The sequence below is a fragment of the Alligator mississippiensis genome, chromosome 7 (genome assembly GCF_030867095.1).
Source record: "Alligator mississippiensis isolate rAllMis1 chromosome 7, rAllMis1, whole genome shotgun sequence".
NCBI classification, from domain to species: Eukaryota; Metazoa; Chordata; order Crocodylia; family Alligatoridae; genus Alligator; species Alligator mississippiensis.
In genome coordinates, this window is record NC_081830.1 from 12365791 (window position 1) to 12383704 (window position 17914).

Sequence of the window (17914 nt, forward strand, 5' to 3'; positions counted from 1 at the left end):
TTAGTTAATCTGCATCCAGTAGATACTGCGTTAGGTTAGCAATAAGCTCTCCTCCCCTGGATTCCAGCGGTGGAATTTGCAGCCTTAGCCTGGTAGGTGTTGTGAGATTATTGTTCTTGTCTACAGATAGAGTCTTCCAGCTCGACTGAGATTTGATAAAGGAAATGAAACCACTGAGGGACCCTGACACACAAGCTTTTTTCTCTCCACTCTAGGAGAAAAGGAATCATTTCAGGCATGTGGGTGGGTGAGAGTGTCCTTCCCAGGGACATTGTCCCAAGCCATCAGGGCCCTAGTTCCACTTTCAGAACAAGAGCTAAGCAAGGTCTACACTACAGCATTTGCCAGCCTAGGGACATTTCCTGGAGGATGTGCAAAGCTCACCCCCCCCATAGCCATTGCACCCCGTAGCTGGTACAGATGCAGCCAGGCTGAGCGAGGACATTTTGATCAGCTTAGCTCTGTCATTTGGGAAGAGAGTGGAGCTGTGCTGGTAGGAAAACACCTATTGGCCCGCATTGCCACTCCACTGGGGAGATCTACCAGCCCAGCTATATCAGGAGAGAAACCTTAGTACAGGCAAGCCACTAGCAAGACCCAGTTGTCAAAATAAAGCCCCACAGGGCTTATTGGAAGGAGGATAAGATCCAGACTGTGAACTTCATGAGCTGCTTTGCTCTTCCTTGCTGATGCCAGCCATAGTTCACTGGAAAACAATGGACCTAATTCTCCATCTTGGCACCTTTTTACACCTGTGCACACTCATGTCACACTTGTTTTGCACAGATGTAAAAATGCACATGTCATGAAGCATGGAGTAACGAGGCCCAGGGGAATTGCTCTGGTGTAAGTGAAGGGGAAATCAGGTTTTATGATGCTCCTTTATGCCCTAAGCCAAATTCTGCCTCCATTCAAACCAGTATCAACCTGGACTGTCCTCACTGGTGGGTTGGTGGTTTAATAAATGCAGAGGGCAGGGCAGAAAATGTCTGCTTCTAACCTGCTTGCAGCCTCTAAGACCACTTCCTACATATTTTGCCCCCCTAAGGCAAACAGTGGCCCTGTAGCAGCAGCCCAACTAATGCAAGCTGTGACTCTGCCTCCATAAATCCTCACGCCTCGTGTCTTTCTTTTTCCTTTGTGTGAAGGCGAGAAAAAGGCCGACTCCAGCCAGCCACCCGATGATACCACCGCTGTTGTCCAGAAGGAACAGCAGGATGCGGTGGTGGTGAACGGAAAAGATGATGACCAAACTGCAGAAGAAATCCTAAGCAAAGGAATAAGCCAGATGACCACTAATGCAGATGCTGACACAGACGCCCCTAAGGACAAAACAGAGTCGATCACCAGTGGCCCTGTGTCCCCAGAAGGCTCGCCATCCAAATCTCCCTCCAAGAAGAAGAAGAAATTCCGGACCCCCTCCTTCCTGAAAAAGAGCAAAAAGAAGGAGAAGGCCGAATCTTGATTCCTCTCCAGGCCCCTTCCTCCTGCTCCTTCCCACCTACTCCCCTACCCACCAAGGTCACCGGAGCAGTAGAGGGAGCTCCTAACCACAGCTAACAACTGCCTCACTTCGGATGGTTTGTGCTGAGGTAGAACCAGGCGCTGAGAGACTCGGAAAGACTCTTGTGTAATGCACATGGAGACAAAACCTACGCTTTGGAGGATATGTGGCGAATTTTCTGGGTGCTCATGGCGCAAGATGTACCGTTCCCCGTTAACCTGCTGTTGACCGCTTTTTGAGGAAGTAACCAAGCTTAAAAATGACTGTGGACCTGATTTTTCTGCTTGATGAGCTAGTCACAAATTATTTCTCAAGTGATAAATCTACTCTCTTTTTTCCTTCCCCCCAGTTCCACCTTGTCACAGCACTTATAATCCAAGTCATTTCAGCTTGTGTGGGCTGAGGTCTTCCCACACGCTGCTTTCTTCACAGCACAGGTGGCCACCTTTAGAAACAGTTTTGTGTGCAGAGTTGAGAACACACCTCATGACACATGATGGCACAGCCAGGATGCACTGGATTGATTGACCAGTTTTTTTCCAAGCCTTCCAAGCAGTCCCAGCTAGTCATGTGGCTGCAATTGGTTGTGTAACTCAAAGGGTGACAGTACAATTTTATCCAAATCAGAAGTGGGCAGGATTGATCTCCAAAGAAGCAAAGGGCAGGGGATGAGCCCATGATCTTTTGCTTCCTGGGCGGCAATCTTCCAATGAAGCCAACAAGCCATTTTCAAAGTTTTTTTCTGCGTGGAGTGGTGACAAGATATCTTAGGCTTTGTTTGCTGCAGCATGGAATGAAATAGGAAATTAGGCCACTTGAAAAGGAGTATTGTGTTCTGGGGAATATGCAGGTCCCTGCCCAACAACATCAAGCAAGCTCTTGTGTCCTGCCATAAAGACCATGGTGGAAACGGAGAGGGAGAAAGCCTTGAGAAACCATCTGTTCTGTTTAAAACCAAGGAAACTACAGTCACTAAGTGCTACTTTGTCAGTTTGGCATAAACTCACGCTGCCAGTCCCCCTCCTGTGATAGCTGCTGCAGAACCGAAAAGCACCACAAAAGGCGAAGCCTGTAGAAAATGTGACTTTGCTCTTCCTCGCTGCAGTGCTAATTAATAACAACCTTGTCACACTTGGATGGGGCTGTGACATGGAGACCTGTTAGTGCTTTTCATTACATTCGCTGGTTTAGCCTGTGCCATTCCAACCTGGTGCGCAAAGGATGCGTGCGAGAATGGCAATGCCCAATGCGCTAGGTGCTGTACCAACACAGAACAAAAGATCTGCCCCTAACTAGAGATGAGTGACGCCCCACTTCCCACATCCAAGCACCCTTCAACTTCCTGAATTCAGCACAGAGGATGGAGAAGGCATCTTTAACTTACCCCCCCACAAGGCAACTACTTCAGTTTACTAAGCTGTAGGACACTGTGTTCAATAACAAGGTTCTTATGATATAAAACAGCCAAAGCCAAAATCCAGCTTGCAGGTTCAAATGTGCTAGATATGCTTTTACCTTAGCTATAAAATAACACAAAATCAATATACGCCACCACTCCTTTCACTTGTGCATTTTGGTTCTACACTGAAATGCCATGCTGGATGTTGGCTTTAATGTCAATGCCAATTAAAGGTCTGATTTTCAGCCCTTGTACATTGAACTACCATTGAAATGAATGGGAATTTGGCCTATACAGGAAGGCAAAACTGGGGTACAGTAGTCCACCTTTCAAAGCAACCTTGGTTATAGATATTATTGTTAAGTTATATGAGCATTATAAAGCTGGTCACCAAATGAGATCAGGGAGAAACTCTTCTTGGAGCTCCCAGGGGAAAGAACTGAAGGTACAATGAAAGGGTATTTATTCCTTCCTCTCAAATATCTGACATTGTCCCCTCTTGGAGTTGGACTCCTCATCCTCATGGATCATTGATCTGTTACGGTTACGTTCCTATGAAACATCATGATTGTATGTTCAGCACTGGTTATGGATAAGTTTGCATGGAAAAGCAGAAAGGCCTGAATGACTAAACCTGAGTTGCACGTAGGCTGCTTTGAAAGCCACAGGGAGTTTTCCTGTGCCCCACAAATGTTTTACAAGCTTCTGCTAAAATAGCATGAAAGAGGCCTTACCCAAATTCCCAGATCTGAACATCGTAGAGTGCCAGTGAAGCCTGGATCTGAACCCTTCTTTTATACCTCAAGACAAACTCAGATAATAGCCCTTGGACTTGACCTTAAGCTGGAACTGAAATTGTGTTGCTAAATATTAAGTATTGAACAGACATGTGTCTTCCTAACCAATGGCTCATTGTACATTCATGTTAGCCTCTGAACACCCACTACACCTATGGAAACTGTGATTCTGCTATCTTTCCATTGACTTTCAAGGCTTTTGGAACTTGCTGTGGCATCAGCATTGAAGAGCAGAATAGATGTTGGTGACAGTGGGAGCTGTGGGTGCTCAAAACTGTTCAGAATGAGCCTTATGATGAGGCACAGAGAAGGTTTCATTTCCAGGCACAAACATGAAGAAGCCTAACGCACCACTTCCCTTAGGACATAAAAAGACCCACGTCAGTGAGGAAGGGCCAGAGCTTCTGCTGCCTTTTAGTTTCACTGTTCTGAAAAGATGCACTCAAGTTAATAGGGAACAATGACCCCCTGCAATTACATGCTATTCGCTTACTGGTTTTTCATTTATAAGTTTACATCTGCTCGCAATAACACTTGCACCATGTAATCTGCCAGGCATAAATAACCATGTAATTATCTTGAAATATACCCCTAATTATCACTGCAATTACAGAACTGATCTATGGTTATTTGTTCCCTGAAAGGCGGGAGTGCAGATCTCAGTGTGAAGCAATGACAGCATTGCTTTGGGTCTCATTTTGTCATCGCAACCTCTTCTGAGTCTTAGAGAAGGCGGTTCCTGAGTCAGGAGCAGCATGGTGCTGCTGTGCCCCCAGACCTATCTGAGTCCCACCTGAATCTCTGCTTCCTCTGTGGAGTGGGGAAAGAAGACATCTGTCCTACTGTTCAGGCAGCTTGTTTCTCTCTGCACGCTGATTCAGCTATGCTGCCTGCTTCACTCACTCCCTGCCTACCTGCATAAGCAAAGAAGGAGCAGCCTGGTGGTGGCTGCATCCCCATGGTACATGGCCTGGGTATGCAGTTGCAATATCTAGGGCTATCAGGGGCCTTACACTGACAGGCAGCCAGGCTCAGGATGCTACCTGGCAGGGCATGGAGGGCTGCTGTTTTGCGGTGGGGAGAGCTTGTTTAAGTTCTCCCTTAGTCTGAAGTTCTTATTTGCAAGGTCACACCCACGGTTATTCGGTGATTTGAGCAGCCACCCAGAAACGTGCTGTAACAGTTGCAGAGGACTTTTCACCCCACATAGTTTAGTATACTCTGCTCCTTGGACTCCAAGGATTTTGTTCTCACTCTCACATTCACAGCCAGAGGCCTGCACCATGAACCATCCCAAATAGGCCCCTCCTTTGTCTTGTCTTAAGCCAGTATTTTAAAGTAGTCCCAAAGCTTCCTGTTCAAATTTGTTTGCTAGATTTATTATTATTTTTTAATAAAAACCCTGGGCCCAATTCAGCACTGGAATAAGCAGGCGCAAAACATATCCATCACTGTCTTACCAGATTCTCCCCTTACCAGTGTTGTGTGATGCTGTTGAAGCTTATGGAGTTATTCAAACCAAAGGAAGGTGTGAATCCAGCACCCACTGAAGTCAGTGATTCACAGCAGGAACTGGATCTCAGCAGAGGGCAGGGTGAAGACCACTGTATTTGCTGAGATATGCATTCACTCACAAGAGGCTTGGTCCCATCTGTGGTAGGCAGCTAAGTTTGCTGATGCCTTGAGACATGTCACTCCCAATAGGTTTTGGTCCAGAAGGCCACTCTATTTACCTTAGTCTCTATAAAGTATCATGGCATTGGCCTTGCACATGTTAAATGCCAAATACAACAGGAAAATAAATGTGTGTCACCTGGGATTGTAGTTGCAAGATGGTACATGCATTGGCACATCTTGTGATCAGCTTGATTCGGAGATAAAATCCAGGCAAGCGTTTTCTGAACTTTTGGGGCCTATAACCCCGCTCCTAGGTTTATGACAACACTCCCAGTCAGCATGCAACCTCTTATCTTCCCAACTGCACTTCTATGGGGCTTGTGACCCCACTTGTATGTACCATGACCCCAGTTGGGGTTGTGATCCTTAGCTTGGGAATTACTGATCTAGACACCAGCTGTGCTCTGGAAACAGATGTCACAGGAAATCAGTGCTCCCCCACACACAACCATGCAAGTCCTAGGTAAGAGCAGCTCTGCAAAGAAATCATTGCAGGGGGAATGGTGGAATGAGAAAAATGGCAGCAGCAGGGTGGCTACCGCAATGGAAACAGGTGACAGCTTATAGCAGTGGATATCCCAAATGGCATCAGATTTCCCTTTCTGATTGATGGGTGAGCCTGCCTCCATCCTTCTGGTTTGAAAATGCAGCTCTTTATGCTTTGCCTGTCACAGCAGATGGGCTGAGGGCAACAATTCACTCTCATGTGGAGGAGCCCAGGGGAGCCTGCCCAGTGTACAAACGATAACCAAACTAAGTATGGTACAATGTTCTATATAGCAGTTGGGCTGTTAAAGTGAAATGTCTGTGTCTGACAATCGTTGCTTGAAAGTGCTCTATCATGTCTCCGTCTGTAAATATGCCCCCGTGTTTGGCCTTTTGCTAATATTGTGAAGTTTACCGTTGGGTTCTGGTGTAAATAACTTTCTTGCTACCTAGGCTCTGGTAACTTGTATCTGTGCATTACTACTTGAAAGCCTCTATTTTTTTGCTGTGGGTCTACTCTTTTCTCCACACTTGGGGACATCCAGATTTTGGGTTTCCATTGCCGTTTTCCAGTTATTTTTTCTTTTCTTTTTACTCTGTATCGGTTTTGGCTTGTAACCTTTGGGTGCCCATCCCACTGGCTTCACGCAGACCCTCGCAGCGGGACCTGGGAGACTTTTGGCCCCGCGGGGTGGGAGTCCTGCTAGGATTGCATGTCCCTGCATCCAGACAACTGTATTACGCTCTTCGTGGCTGAGTGGATATTCCTGTATCGAAGCAACCCTGGGGCCAAGCTCTCTCTGGGGGACAAGTGAGCTGCCCCCAGGGTCAGGACCAGAGGCTTGTTGTCCCCTTGCTATCCCCCTTTTGAGAACAGCAGCAAACAGAATAAACTTTCACGGTAACACTCCGGCCCGCTTGGCACTGCGTTTTCTTTCCAGGGAGGCTGGGATAGGGGGGTGAGGAGGTGCTGCCTGCTTAGTGGCTCCCTCTCTGCCCCTCTGCTGAGTCCGAGACCTGCCCAACTCATTGCATGGAGGAGCAACCGAACAGCTCCTGTCTGCTCCAAGTCTCCCTGGGACCCCTCAGCTTCCCGCCCTTGCACCAATTCAGAGTGATGCCGAAGCAGCCCCGCAGGGGATCTGACATGGGCTGGGGCTTCCCAGCTCCTCGGGGCTCTGTGGTCCCATGCAGGCTTGCCAAGGGCTGGAGGCTCCACTTAGATTTGCAAACGTGGTGGTTGCTCTGAGCAGCTGGCTCAGCTCCATCCTGGCTTGAGGATTCCAGGCCCTGGCTCTTCCTTGCCCAGGGGCACCCAGGATCTTGCACGAAGTAAAGCTCCCAACATCATGACCATGTAGAGGGCTGCAGATGCTCCGTGCATGGCTGGGAGGCAGGCTGAAGGGCTTGGTTTTGCTTAGAAAGCAGCATACAGGACATATCAGGTGCCGGAAAGGCTGCAAGCGCTCCAGAGAAAGGGCAGGAGGCTGGATCCCAGTCAAAAATCAAGAAGCCTGAGGAGATGGTGAAAGCAGAAGCCCAGACATGCAAGGGAAAGGCCCAGATTCAGCTCATGTGGCTATAGAAGTGCTTCTAATTTACAACAGTATTACACTAAAGTGTCCAGAAATGCAGTGTATTTCTTATAGCCCAGCTGCCTGAGGACCGGAGGGTGACGGGGGTGCAGGACACGCTACAAAGAGCAGGGAGAAAAAGAAAAGCTTGATCCAAGGATGCCAATACAGTTTCTGTCCCTTAGAAGAAACCTCCTGAGATCCCAAGTGTGTATCCAGAGCAAACCCAACCACAAGTCTTAAGGCACCGATTCAAAAGGGTTTCTCAAGATCCTTTCAAGGGTGTTAGCACTGTTAGGTGCGCAAACCCCACTCAGGATAACCCCAGAGCTTTCACATGGGAATCCATAGTGCTAAAGCCATCCTGCCCTGCAGGGTGTCTCGTGTAGACGCAAGCAGGGAGAAGCCGGGGTGAGGGGAGGATTGCCCAGAGGGAAAGGACACAGCCTGCCAGTTGCAGTGGGCGGAGGGGTGGTGGCTGCATGGCATGAGATGCGGCGCTACGCTCTGTGCCCGGTGTCCCTGGCAGGCACCAACCAGCATTGGGCAGCCCCTGAGGGCTGGGGCGGTGCAGCTCGCCACAGGGAAGACCTGGGTCGCCTCTGCTGAGAAGCTGCCCGAGCTGAGGCCATGACCTGGGCATCTAAGTGGAGGCAACTGCTGCTGGGCGCTGGCATCTGCGGCACGCGCCCCCCGGGCCGAGCCGTTGGCAAAGCGTGTTTCCACGGAGGTGCTGGCTGCAGTCGCGAGCCGAGCCCCGCCCCGCCTCCCCGGAACCCAAGTGCGCATGGGCGGGTGAGGGGCTCGCCTTCCCCACCGGAGCGGAAGTGACGGACCTGGCTCCGGAAGTACCTTCCCGCGGGGCTCCGGCGTGGGCCCGCGATCCGGGAAGTGCGCCCGGGCTGCAAGGATGGGCCGCAGCCGGTCCCGCTCGCCGCCGCGCAGGGGTGAGCGCCTCCCCGCGGAGGGTGGAGGTGGGAGGTGGGGCAGGTCTGTGCCGCGCACGCCTTGGGGAGGGGGCTGGATCCCTGCCCGGAGACAGGGAAGGGGGTAGTGGCAGCCCCTCCCCCACCCTTGCATGGGGATAGGCCCCTCCCCCGCAACAGGGGGGGCTGGGGGTGGTCGCCAAGAAGCCAGCCCTAGGTATGAGCCTGGGTAGGGGTGGGGGAGCCGCCCCTCGGGTCTCGGCCTGGAGGACGGTGGGTCCCTGCTGTCCCGAGCAGCAGCCGGGGCCTTGAGACGGCGGCAACTATGGGGTGTGCATGGGGAGTGCCTGCCAAGCAGAGCTGCAAGCCTACCTTGATCTGGGGGGCCGTGAGTGCACGTGAGCAGTGCTGGGGGGAGGAACCAGGCAGGGACACAGAGCAGAGCGCGCCAGGCAGTGCCTGTTGTCTCTCAAACGAGTCCAGGGAGCCGGTGGGTGCTGCACAGTGAATCTCTGCCCAGAGGCGGGAATGGATGAAGGACGGGAAAGCAGCCCTGCAGTCCCCATGCGTCCCCCTGGCCAGAGCCTCCTTTCCGGTCGGACCTGTTGGTTACGCCGTTGGCGAAGCATGGACCTGGGCCCGCTAAATAAAACTCTTAAGCTTTCCTTAAGAAAGAGACCACTGAGGATATAGCAATTGATTCCTTGAGACACTTGAAAACAGGGAAAGGAGTCAAGATTGTAGATTTCATAATGAGTGCGTCAAGGGGGAGCACTGAGCAGGCCATACCTGACAGCACCCATTGGCCCTCAAACGAGTCTAAGGAGCCTGGAGATACTTGGCCTGGACACGTGGATGGGTGAGACACAGGAAAATGTTCCCACAGCCCCCAGTGATTCCCCCTGGCCAGAGTCTCCTTCCAGCCCAGTTTGGCTTGGGCCAGGAGGAGGTTCACGAGGAGGTCCTGGGACTTGGTGGGGCTGCAGATGGGGAGGGTATAAACAGAAGTTGTGGGGGGTCGTGCAGCCAGAATCTCAGCAGGAGCTTCTGCAGGAACTGGTGATGCTGGGTTGGGCTGGGCCCTGTTTGCCCAGAGCGTTGTGCATCTTCCCTCTGGTCTTGTTTGCGCCGTAGGATCAGCCTTTCCTACCCCTGAGCAAGTCCTGTATGTGGGGAGAGATCCCCAGCATTTTAAATACTAAATAAACCTGGTCTTCTGTTCCAAGCCAAGAGGTTTCCTACAGCTGTAATAAAGCAGTGAGTTCAAGATGACCAGGATTTGCCAACCCTCTCTTTTTCTCTTCCTCCCAATCCTGGCTTGCCTCAGACCGTAGGCGTTCTCGTTCCACTTCCCGGGAGAGGGAAAGGAGGCGAAGGGAGCGGTCGCGGTCCCGGGATAGGGACAGGAGGAGGAGTCGTTCCCGTTCGCCGCACAGGAGACGATCCAGGTGAGGGCAAAGCGCTGTTGTCCTCCGAGGTTAATGAAGAAGGTGTCTGGCTGGCAGCTCCTTTCTCCTCTATTCGATATCACTGTTGCCATGAAATTGGCAGGGTAGTGAGTTACCAGCTACCCAGCTGAGAGACCATTTTGCCTTTCGATCTGAGCAGGAGATGGGGAAACTAAGGAAGCCTTTATAGCGGTCATCCGGTGTCTTCACTTACTTAACGAGGGTTAACTGGGAAAAGTTATGCCCCTTTGTATTTGTTATTGCAGCAGTGCCTAAGTTACTCAGTCATGGTGTCGGGCTCTGCGTTGCTTATCACTGTACATGAGGGACAGAAGGATGGTCCTGGCTGCAGAGCTCTTGCAAAGTCAGCATGTAAATTCAGACAGAATTGCAGTGTGCAAGGAAACCAGAGGATACTTGTAACACCGTGTAACAGTGTCGGGTTTTACTTGGTGTGGCAGATAGGATTACAACAGAGGTCTCTGGATTCGATTTTTAGCACTCATCGCAATATTGACCGCTGCAGTGTTTCCCTCTGTTGCTGTTCCACTGAAACCTGTCCTTGTGTGGAATTCTAGATCTCCAAGACGGCACCGATCCAGCTCCTCTTCCCCAAGCCGGCCGAAGGAAAGGCGAGAGGAAGAAAAGAAAGAAGTCAAAGACACTAAAACCAAGGAGCGGCAAATTACTGGTGCGAAAATGTTATCCTGACCTCTTGAGCCGTTGTGCATCTTACCTCAGTGTTTAGAGAGCTTGTTGGGCTTCGTTAATTCAGTTAAGAAGTGCAGTGGTTGCCATGGAAATTGTTTGAGTCAAGATTACTAAAATCAGGTGCTGCTGAAATCTTTCTCACATGCTTCTGTCCTATCTATCTGTGCACCCCAACCCTGGGGCCAGGAAACTTTCTTATTGTTGTATTACAAATTCCATATTGCCTTTTACTGTCTTTTTAGAAGAAGATCTGGAAGGGAAGACAGAGGAAGAAATTGAGATGATGAAGTTAATGGGATTTGCAACTTTTGACACAACAAAAGTGAGTGGTGTGTTCCATAGCACTTGGAAGTTGAAGTTCCTGCCATTTTCTTGAATACATTTGCTCTTCATTCTAGGGCATAATCAGTCTCTATTGCATGTCTGTCTCTGGACAGTTAAGAAATAATGCATCCGCATGTTTTGAAACCTTGCATCAGAAGCGTTGCCCACGGAACAACATCGATAGAGCCAGTACTGATTGTATATGTAATTAGTATTGAACATCTGCATACAAGTCGTGGCTAGCAGCTTCACCTGCTTGTGTTGTAATCCCATTTTATCTCTCGGGACAAGTGAGGTGTTGAGCCTTGTCACCAGTGTGTTGGGAAGGTCTCTCAGAGGATGATGCCTTTTGCTATGGATCAGCTTTGGACAGATACTTCGGTGTATAATGCTAAGAAAGCAATTGGTCCTGCAGCCAATTGTCTCTAAAAATGGTTTGCTTTGTTAGTTCTGTTAATCTGCTTTCTGAAAACTAACCTGCCTTGGGTTTGGTAAATTCCTTGGCTTTGCTAATGATAGGGTTCTGTTGGGTTAGCTGTCTTGGTTTCATTTAACCACCTCTGTCAGTGCTATTCAGCTTCTTACCAGTTCTCTGTACAGCATTCTGAGGTTTGGACCTTATTTTTTTCCTGTTATGTCTTTCAGGGAAAGAAAGTGGATGGTTCTGCAAATGCCTATGCCATCAACGTGTCGCAGAAGAGAAAGTACAGGTGTGTGGCTTTGCCACTCAGACCCAATAGACCAGATTAGGACACAAGAATATTGGTTATGCTCATCTATTGAGAGAGAACTAGATTCTCGTGGGAAGGAGATGAACTTAGAGAAGGCGTTTACTCGTGGCTGGAAGAATAGCTTTCTGGGTCTATTTCCTGAGCAGCTGTCATTGATATTGGAGTTGCTTGATGGTCTTGCTTCTAAGGATGTGCTATAGAGCCAGGACAGATACCAGTTTCATACTTATGGCGTCCCTCTTAAATACTGTGCTGATGGCAAAAAGCAGTAAGAAACAAAGAGTTAGGGTGCACAGACATTCTGTTTAGATGCAACTAAAATTCTTGTCCTGCCCACCTGAGCAGCAATGGCACCCAAGACAGAGTGCCAGCCCTTCCCCATCTGTATTCTGCTGCTTGTCACTGGAAGTGACTGCATCACTTGTTAGGGTTTTTTTTTTTTCCCTTCCTTTGTTCCCCCCCAGCATGTCTTTAAACTTCAAAACCTATAGAGCATACTGAATTGATAGCTCAGGGACTGTAGTCCTTGAACAGATGCAGCCTTGCTAGTGGTCTTCAAGCTTCTGGGCCAGTGTTTCAACCAGACGTTGGCTAGAAATGTTTGCTAGTCTAATGTCAGTTAAGGGGGGGTGTGGCCTTTTTGACACTCCTATACCAGCAAAAACCCTAGTGTAGATGCAGCTGAACCAATAGAAAAGGGTTGTTGCCCAGATACCTTTTGGGCAAGCACAGTGAGCTATAAACTGTCAGCAGAGGCATGTTTGGGCTGCATATCTACATTGGAGGGGTTGCCACTACAGCAGACATGTCTTGTGTATGCCTCATCAGTGATCAGCCGTTACAGTGAGCTCAGATCAGCCTCTGTAGCTAAGATTAGCGCTTACTAGCACCTTTTGCAGGAGATTTTGTCAATTAAAACTACCCAAGTTATTTCATACACATCACTAACAAGCTGGCTAGGGTATGTAGCAGTGTTCAATTACAGCCAGCCTGAGAGATGTCTCCCAGCATCTTTATAACTGCCTTGTAAATTGATTTTTTTAACATTCATGGTAGGGACAGATACTTCATTTCTAATAATGTTGATATTTCTCTGTTCCCTTCTCCACCCCCCCACCCACCCATTGCAGGCAGTACATGAACAGAAAGGGTGGATTCAACAGACCTTTGGATTTTATTGCCTGATGTCTAGACTGGTTGGTTACTTGTGAAAAACGACCTCCACAATATTGGTGGCTAATATTTAATTGTCTCACTGCGGCGCCTCTGCTGTGCTTCCAGAGACAGGACCTCAGCTTCCCTCCATAAACCAAGATCAGCTTATTTATGACAAGTCCAGAGACACTTGATCTGCCTTGCAGGAAGAGAGGGTAAAAATGCAGTTTTGTAGGAATGCCGCTTTTGAAAGCGCTCACACTTGTTTTGTTCCCTACCAGGATTTCTTGTGAGCTGTATTTTTCGTGTCCTCCATGTGGTGCATTTTGTTGCTTTGATTTTTTTGTTTTTATTTTATTTTTAACCATATTGGATGTATACAATAAAGCGGTGTATATATTTCCCCTCCCCCCATTTTTTTTTAACATGATAGCAGTAGCATCACTCAGGAATAAAGTGCCAGAGAAGGTATGGAGGAATGTGCCTGGGCAGTCATTTGCCTAATGGAGTGGGGCATGTCACTATGGAGAGAAACAAGGTTTAAGGGATTAACAAAAGGGTTTTGGGAGCATGTTCTTATTGGACAGGCTGGAACGCACCATTGATCCTTTGAGATCAGCTGCTTCCAACCCTGTCTATTTAACCCTTTCTTTACTACTTAGTAATCCATGTAATCCATGTTCTTGTGAACTTCAGGGTAGCATGGAGTACAAAGAAGGTTTTAACTACAGTGTACTCCACTTGGATGCATGCAGGGTGTGTGCATAACTGACTAAGCAGTATCAATTTCATGGCTGCCCTTAAAGGCCTACAGTGCTATGAAACAAGGTAGGGAGCTTAATGAAGCGTTAAGCTTGGCACAGGCTGCCCTTGTTCTTATGAGCATTGTTTACATGGAGTTTGGGTAGGTGTGTAGCCCTTTTTCAGTCCGCTTAAATGGAATGCACTGCCCTGGCTGGGAAACAAGTAAGTTTGGTAGGGCCTCACCCTTTCATGAATTTCTCTGCATCTAGATTATTCTTGCTATGGGTTTTTCAAGCATCTTACAAATACCTTGGTTGTTCTGTACCATTTCTTGCACGTTCCAGTAGGTGGCAGCACTCACTGCATGGTTCAAAGCCATTTGAAAATTTTCCTGGTATAGCCCACATGAACTGATGGGCACCTTCTTTCCTATAGGCAGCTGTGTAGACTCTCTCTCCTCCCACTTCTGATTACGTAAGCCCTTGCAGCAAACACACAGCTAATGCTTACAGGACAAAGTGACATGAGCCAAGTTCTAAGCACGTGTGCTTAGCTCTCTGGGGTAGAGTGAGCTGTATTTCTCCTTTTTGAGAAACCTTAATGGTGCCTTAATTGGCTCCTACCTTTCATCTTCCCTCTTACAGTGATATATGGACCCCACTTCTCATCCAAAGCATTGCAATTGCTGGTGAGCTGAGAGTGACTATTTCTTTTAAACCTCTAAGACTTTAAGTACAAATCTTCCTTGCCTTATAAAATTAGTTGCTGCCTTTTTTCAAAAATCAAGCTTGGTATAAATGCCCTAGTAACAGTCTTGCAAAACTGCAGCCTTCGTGTCTTATAGTTTTACCTGTGTCTTCAGTGACTGTTGACAAACACAACATGAGGCTTTTCCCTTTCCCCAGCGAAGGAAAGAGTCCAAGATCAAAGTCACATGTCCAGCCCTTGGTGACTAAGAGTGGCTTGGGATTTATTCCACCCACACAAATAAACGTGGGCACCTTAAAACATGCCACATAGTCAAACAACAGTAGCGTTAGCCACAAGACTAACACTGACAGTGGAAACTTTTTTACTAGCTGAAAGCGAGTAGGCCAAACCTTTGTACTTTCAAAAGTATGCCTGAAATCTAGGGGAGACTCAAATTCTTTTGTAGTACCCAGCCCTAAAAACCCCCAAAACTACTGAAAAGTTTTGGAAATAAAGCACTAATTATTACCAGTGTTCTGTGTGAGGCAGCCTCAAGATAGAAGACAGCTGTTTGATTCCAGTGCTTTACTTTTGTGCTGAGTAAGAGCTGTAATACACGAGGACCAGTTGGTCAAGGCCTCTTCTCTGCTGGCTTTAGATAAGGCTTCTCTGTTTGCCAAAAACCTCCCTAAATCAGCTTGAGGTCATAAAAAATTCTCACTATCTTCAATGCCCTTGCTGCTTAAAGCCTAGTTGTCACATAAACAAGAGCCTGGTTCTGCTTGCATAGCAGCATGTCTTGGCTTTATCCTGTGGGCAGAGATGGCAGCTTACTGAGCATAATCCTCTATGTAGGACTCTGCATGAATGCAAGAAAGCAATGCTTCCTAGCACTAACTTAAACTTTCTGCAATACTCCAAAATGTGTCCTGCACCACAGCTTAAAGGGCAAACTAAGGAATGCTAGCAGCCTATCCAGAGCGACAGTAGTTTAATATGAACTGTTTTAATTGGGGCATTCTAGGAATAATGTTTTTGAGCATCAGAGTCTCCTGCAGCTAACGATAATAGTGGCTTCACCTGCATCCCTAACTGCTGAGAGGCATCCAAGCCCTGGATTTTCCATGGAAAAGCTGAAGGAAGGGAAACCAGTGGCATTTCTTTCCCATGGGGCAGAATAGCTCACTATGTCCTCCATTGCAGCTTGGAGTCAATGCTACAAGTAGCCTGGTTAACAGATCCCTAGAGATCTTTTCTCTAATGTATTTTCCTTGCAAAGCAACTGCTGTGTGTTGATGTCAAGCCTCTATTTATTTGTTTTTGCCTAACTGTGTATCCTGGGATAGGCAAGTTAATGAAAGCATCGTGTCGTGAGTGCCTATAGAGTTGGCTGCTTGCTGCTGGCTGGAGGGCAAATTATATTAGCCTCTGAAATACACTTGGCCATCATACAGAAGTAGGATAGGATCGGTGCTCTAAAGATGGGAAGTGGGAGAAATAAATGGAGTGAATGTTGGTAATCAGATAAGGTCTGTGGGAGAAAATGCCTGTGAAAATGGATGAGGGCAAGCGGGATCAAAATAGAAAATAATTTCTTGGTCTTTAGGGAGGGCAAGTATTTGGAATATCAAAAACAACAAAAAAGCTAGTCTGGAGGAAATGCAGGCAGTGGAAAGACTGAATTTGAAGATCTGAATAATGGAGTGGAGACTTACAAGGGGATAAGAAACATGTATAGTAGGCTTTCTTATGGAGAGTTGCTTGCTTTAAGCAGCACTTGAATCTGACTTAAGCTCTTCTTAGCAACAACAACGAGCAGAGGACTGACTGCCTTTCACTGCTGCAGGTTCCTCCTACCCTTTTTGAAAATAGTACAGGTATGTGCTTTTCTCTGCTGTTTCAAATGCATGCTACTTTCAATGGTGTTTTCATATAGCTTCATTTACCTTTATTGCATTCTTTTTTCTGCAGGGTATTTCAAAGTGGATCTCAAACAATGTGGCAGTAGCTCTTTTACACAGGATTGCCAGTGAGGCAAACACTTATCCTAGCATTGTACGTGCCATCATGTGAAGGTCTTGTTAGGTGGCTCCTTGTTCTAGGAAGTCAGGACAAGAATGGGGCAGGGCATGGTTTACAGAAGCAGAGCACGTGCAGCCATTTAGTTTTTATTGCTGTTCTGGCTTTATTGTCAAATCATGTCCTAGATTCATTAGGAATCATCTCGGAGGAATGCTCCACGTCACATTGCAAGCCCCTGGGAGCAGAGGGTTTCCAGTACGGCTAGTCTAACGTGATCCTTGTGTCCCATGTATCTGTACCAGATGACCAAACTAGAGCCTGTTGCTGCGCTGACATTGTCTGTGCACTTCACTCAGCACCCTTCTGCTGGGCTGTTGTATTGGAGACGCTTGAGGTGGCCTTACAGCTAGATCTGGGGCTGGTTTTGTGTTCAGTGACAGGAGGGAAGCAGAGCAGCGTTGGCAGGCCAGTACCTAGAGGTGGTGGGCATGGAGAAGGAGCTGGGACAATCTGCCCCAGGCTGTTCTGAAGGTCAGGGCTAGAAGTGGCACAAGGTAAAATGGGCAACTGATTGTAAGTGGCAACAGCAGCGATCCTTCAGTTTTGAGGATGATCTCCACAATGGCTCATTGATGGGCTTGAGGTGACTTAAGAGTCCAGTCCTTGAGCCACAGATAGCAGAAGTTGCAGGTCTTTCCCCCAGTGCAGAGTAGGCCGCAGGCTGAGATTGCTCTCCTTTCCCTTTCTCTGCTCTCTCTTCTTTGCTTCAAGGGCAAGACACTTTACCTCAAAACAGGCCGCAGCTCGGTTGAGACTGCAGCACCATTGGAGTTGGTCAGCAGCCATGCCGGCACCCATTTTCTTGAGGTACACCAATGGGTCCTTGTCACGTTCCCTCTGGCTGCGGTGAGATCTCAGGCCACACGCACACTGAGAGGAGAGCACTTGTTTTAGAAGTTGTGAAAGTCCTGGGCTGTCCAGCTTAGAAAAGAGAGACTCGGCCTATTCAGCTTAGAAGAGAGGTTTGAGGGAGGGACAAGGTAAGGGTTACCCAATACTGAATGGCAAAGAGAAAGTCAATAGGGATTTATTTTTGACTCTGTCTCCCCAGATAAGAACTAGGAGGGAACAACATGGACCAAGTAAGTTCAAAACTAACACAGAGCAGTTTTTTCACCCAGCGTGCCATTCAAGGGTGGGACTGATTGCCAGCACATCTGAGAGCCTAGCTAGTTTCCCGTAGGGGTGGGACACATTCTTGGAGGAAAGGAACAGCAAGAGCTACTGAGCCCAGCGGTGAGGGGCACGGCTGCCGAGTCGGAGCTTCCTTGACCTTAAATGCTGGAGGCTGCAAAGGAGAGAAGGGTGGGGAAGAAGGCGGGTCAGGCCCGCTTCTCTCGCCCTCCAGTGACTGGGTCAGATCTGCTTCTCTCTTCCCCTCCAGGGTCCACTCTGCCAGCACCTGGCACGGGAGACTGGGCAAGGGACCGAGCTGTGATCTAGAGCGGAGTATCCCGAGGGCAGGACGGGGTGGGTGTGCAGCCGGGCACACCAGGTGCAGTAGCCCCTGCCCCAGCGGGTTGTGCCTGCGAACGGCAGCTCTGGCTCTGCTCCTGCCCCGGTGCATTGTTCATTGTCTCGCCCCTGGGCCCCAGTGCACGTGGGCCACCCCCCGCGCTCTGCCACGTTGCCCCCTCCCTCCCCAGCCCCGCATTGTTGGAGCTCA

The 17914-nt window shown here is 48.5% G+C and overlaps 2 protein-coding genes across 2 annotated transcripts in view; both read left to right on the top strand.

The window, feature by feature from the left end:
• ADD2 (adducin 2) overlaps positions 1–6773 on the top strand; it is a 77288-nt gene extending 70515 nt beyond the window's left edge. The window contains exon 15 of the mRNA XM_014609794.3: positions 1149–6773. Within this exon, the coding sequence (XP_014465280.1) occupies positions 1149–1465 (317 nt within the window). The 3' untranslated portion in view covers positions 1466–6773. The remainder of the gene's footprint in view (positions 1–1148) is intronic.
• A 1496-nt stretch (positions 6774–8269) lies between these two features.
• Positions 8270–13134, top strand: SNRNP27 (small nuclear ribonucleoprotein U4/U6.U5 subunit 27). Its single transcript, XM_006272007.3, has 6 exons — positions 8270–8384; positions 9691–9811; positions 10390–10502; positions 10765–10844; positions 11492–11556; positions 12708–13134. The coding sequence occupies exons 1-6, from the start codon at positions 8348–8350 to the stop codon at positions 12760–12762; spliced, it is 471 nt and encodes a 156-aa protein (XP_006272069.1). The 5' UTR covers positions 8270–8347; the 3' UTR covers positions 12763–13134.
• Positions 13135–17914: the final 4780 nt, after the last annotated feature.

Coding starts and splice junctions, on each gene's coding strand:
- SNRNP27 (XM_006272007.3), top strand. CDS start 8,348: ATGGGCCGCAGCCGGTCCCGCTCGCCGCCGCGCAGGG. Junction 9,812..10,389: donor CCGCACAGGAGACGATCCAG/GTGAGGGCAAAG, acceptor GTGGAATTCTAG/ATCTCCAAGACGGCACCGAT. Junction 10,503..10,764: donor CAAGGAGCGGCAAATTACTG/GTGCGAAAATGT, acceptor CTGTCTTTTTAG/AAGAAGATCTGGAAGGGAAG.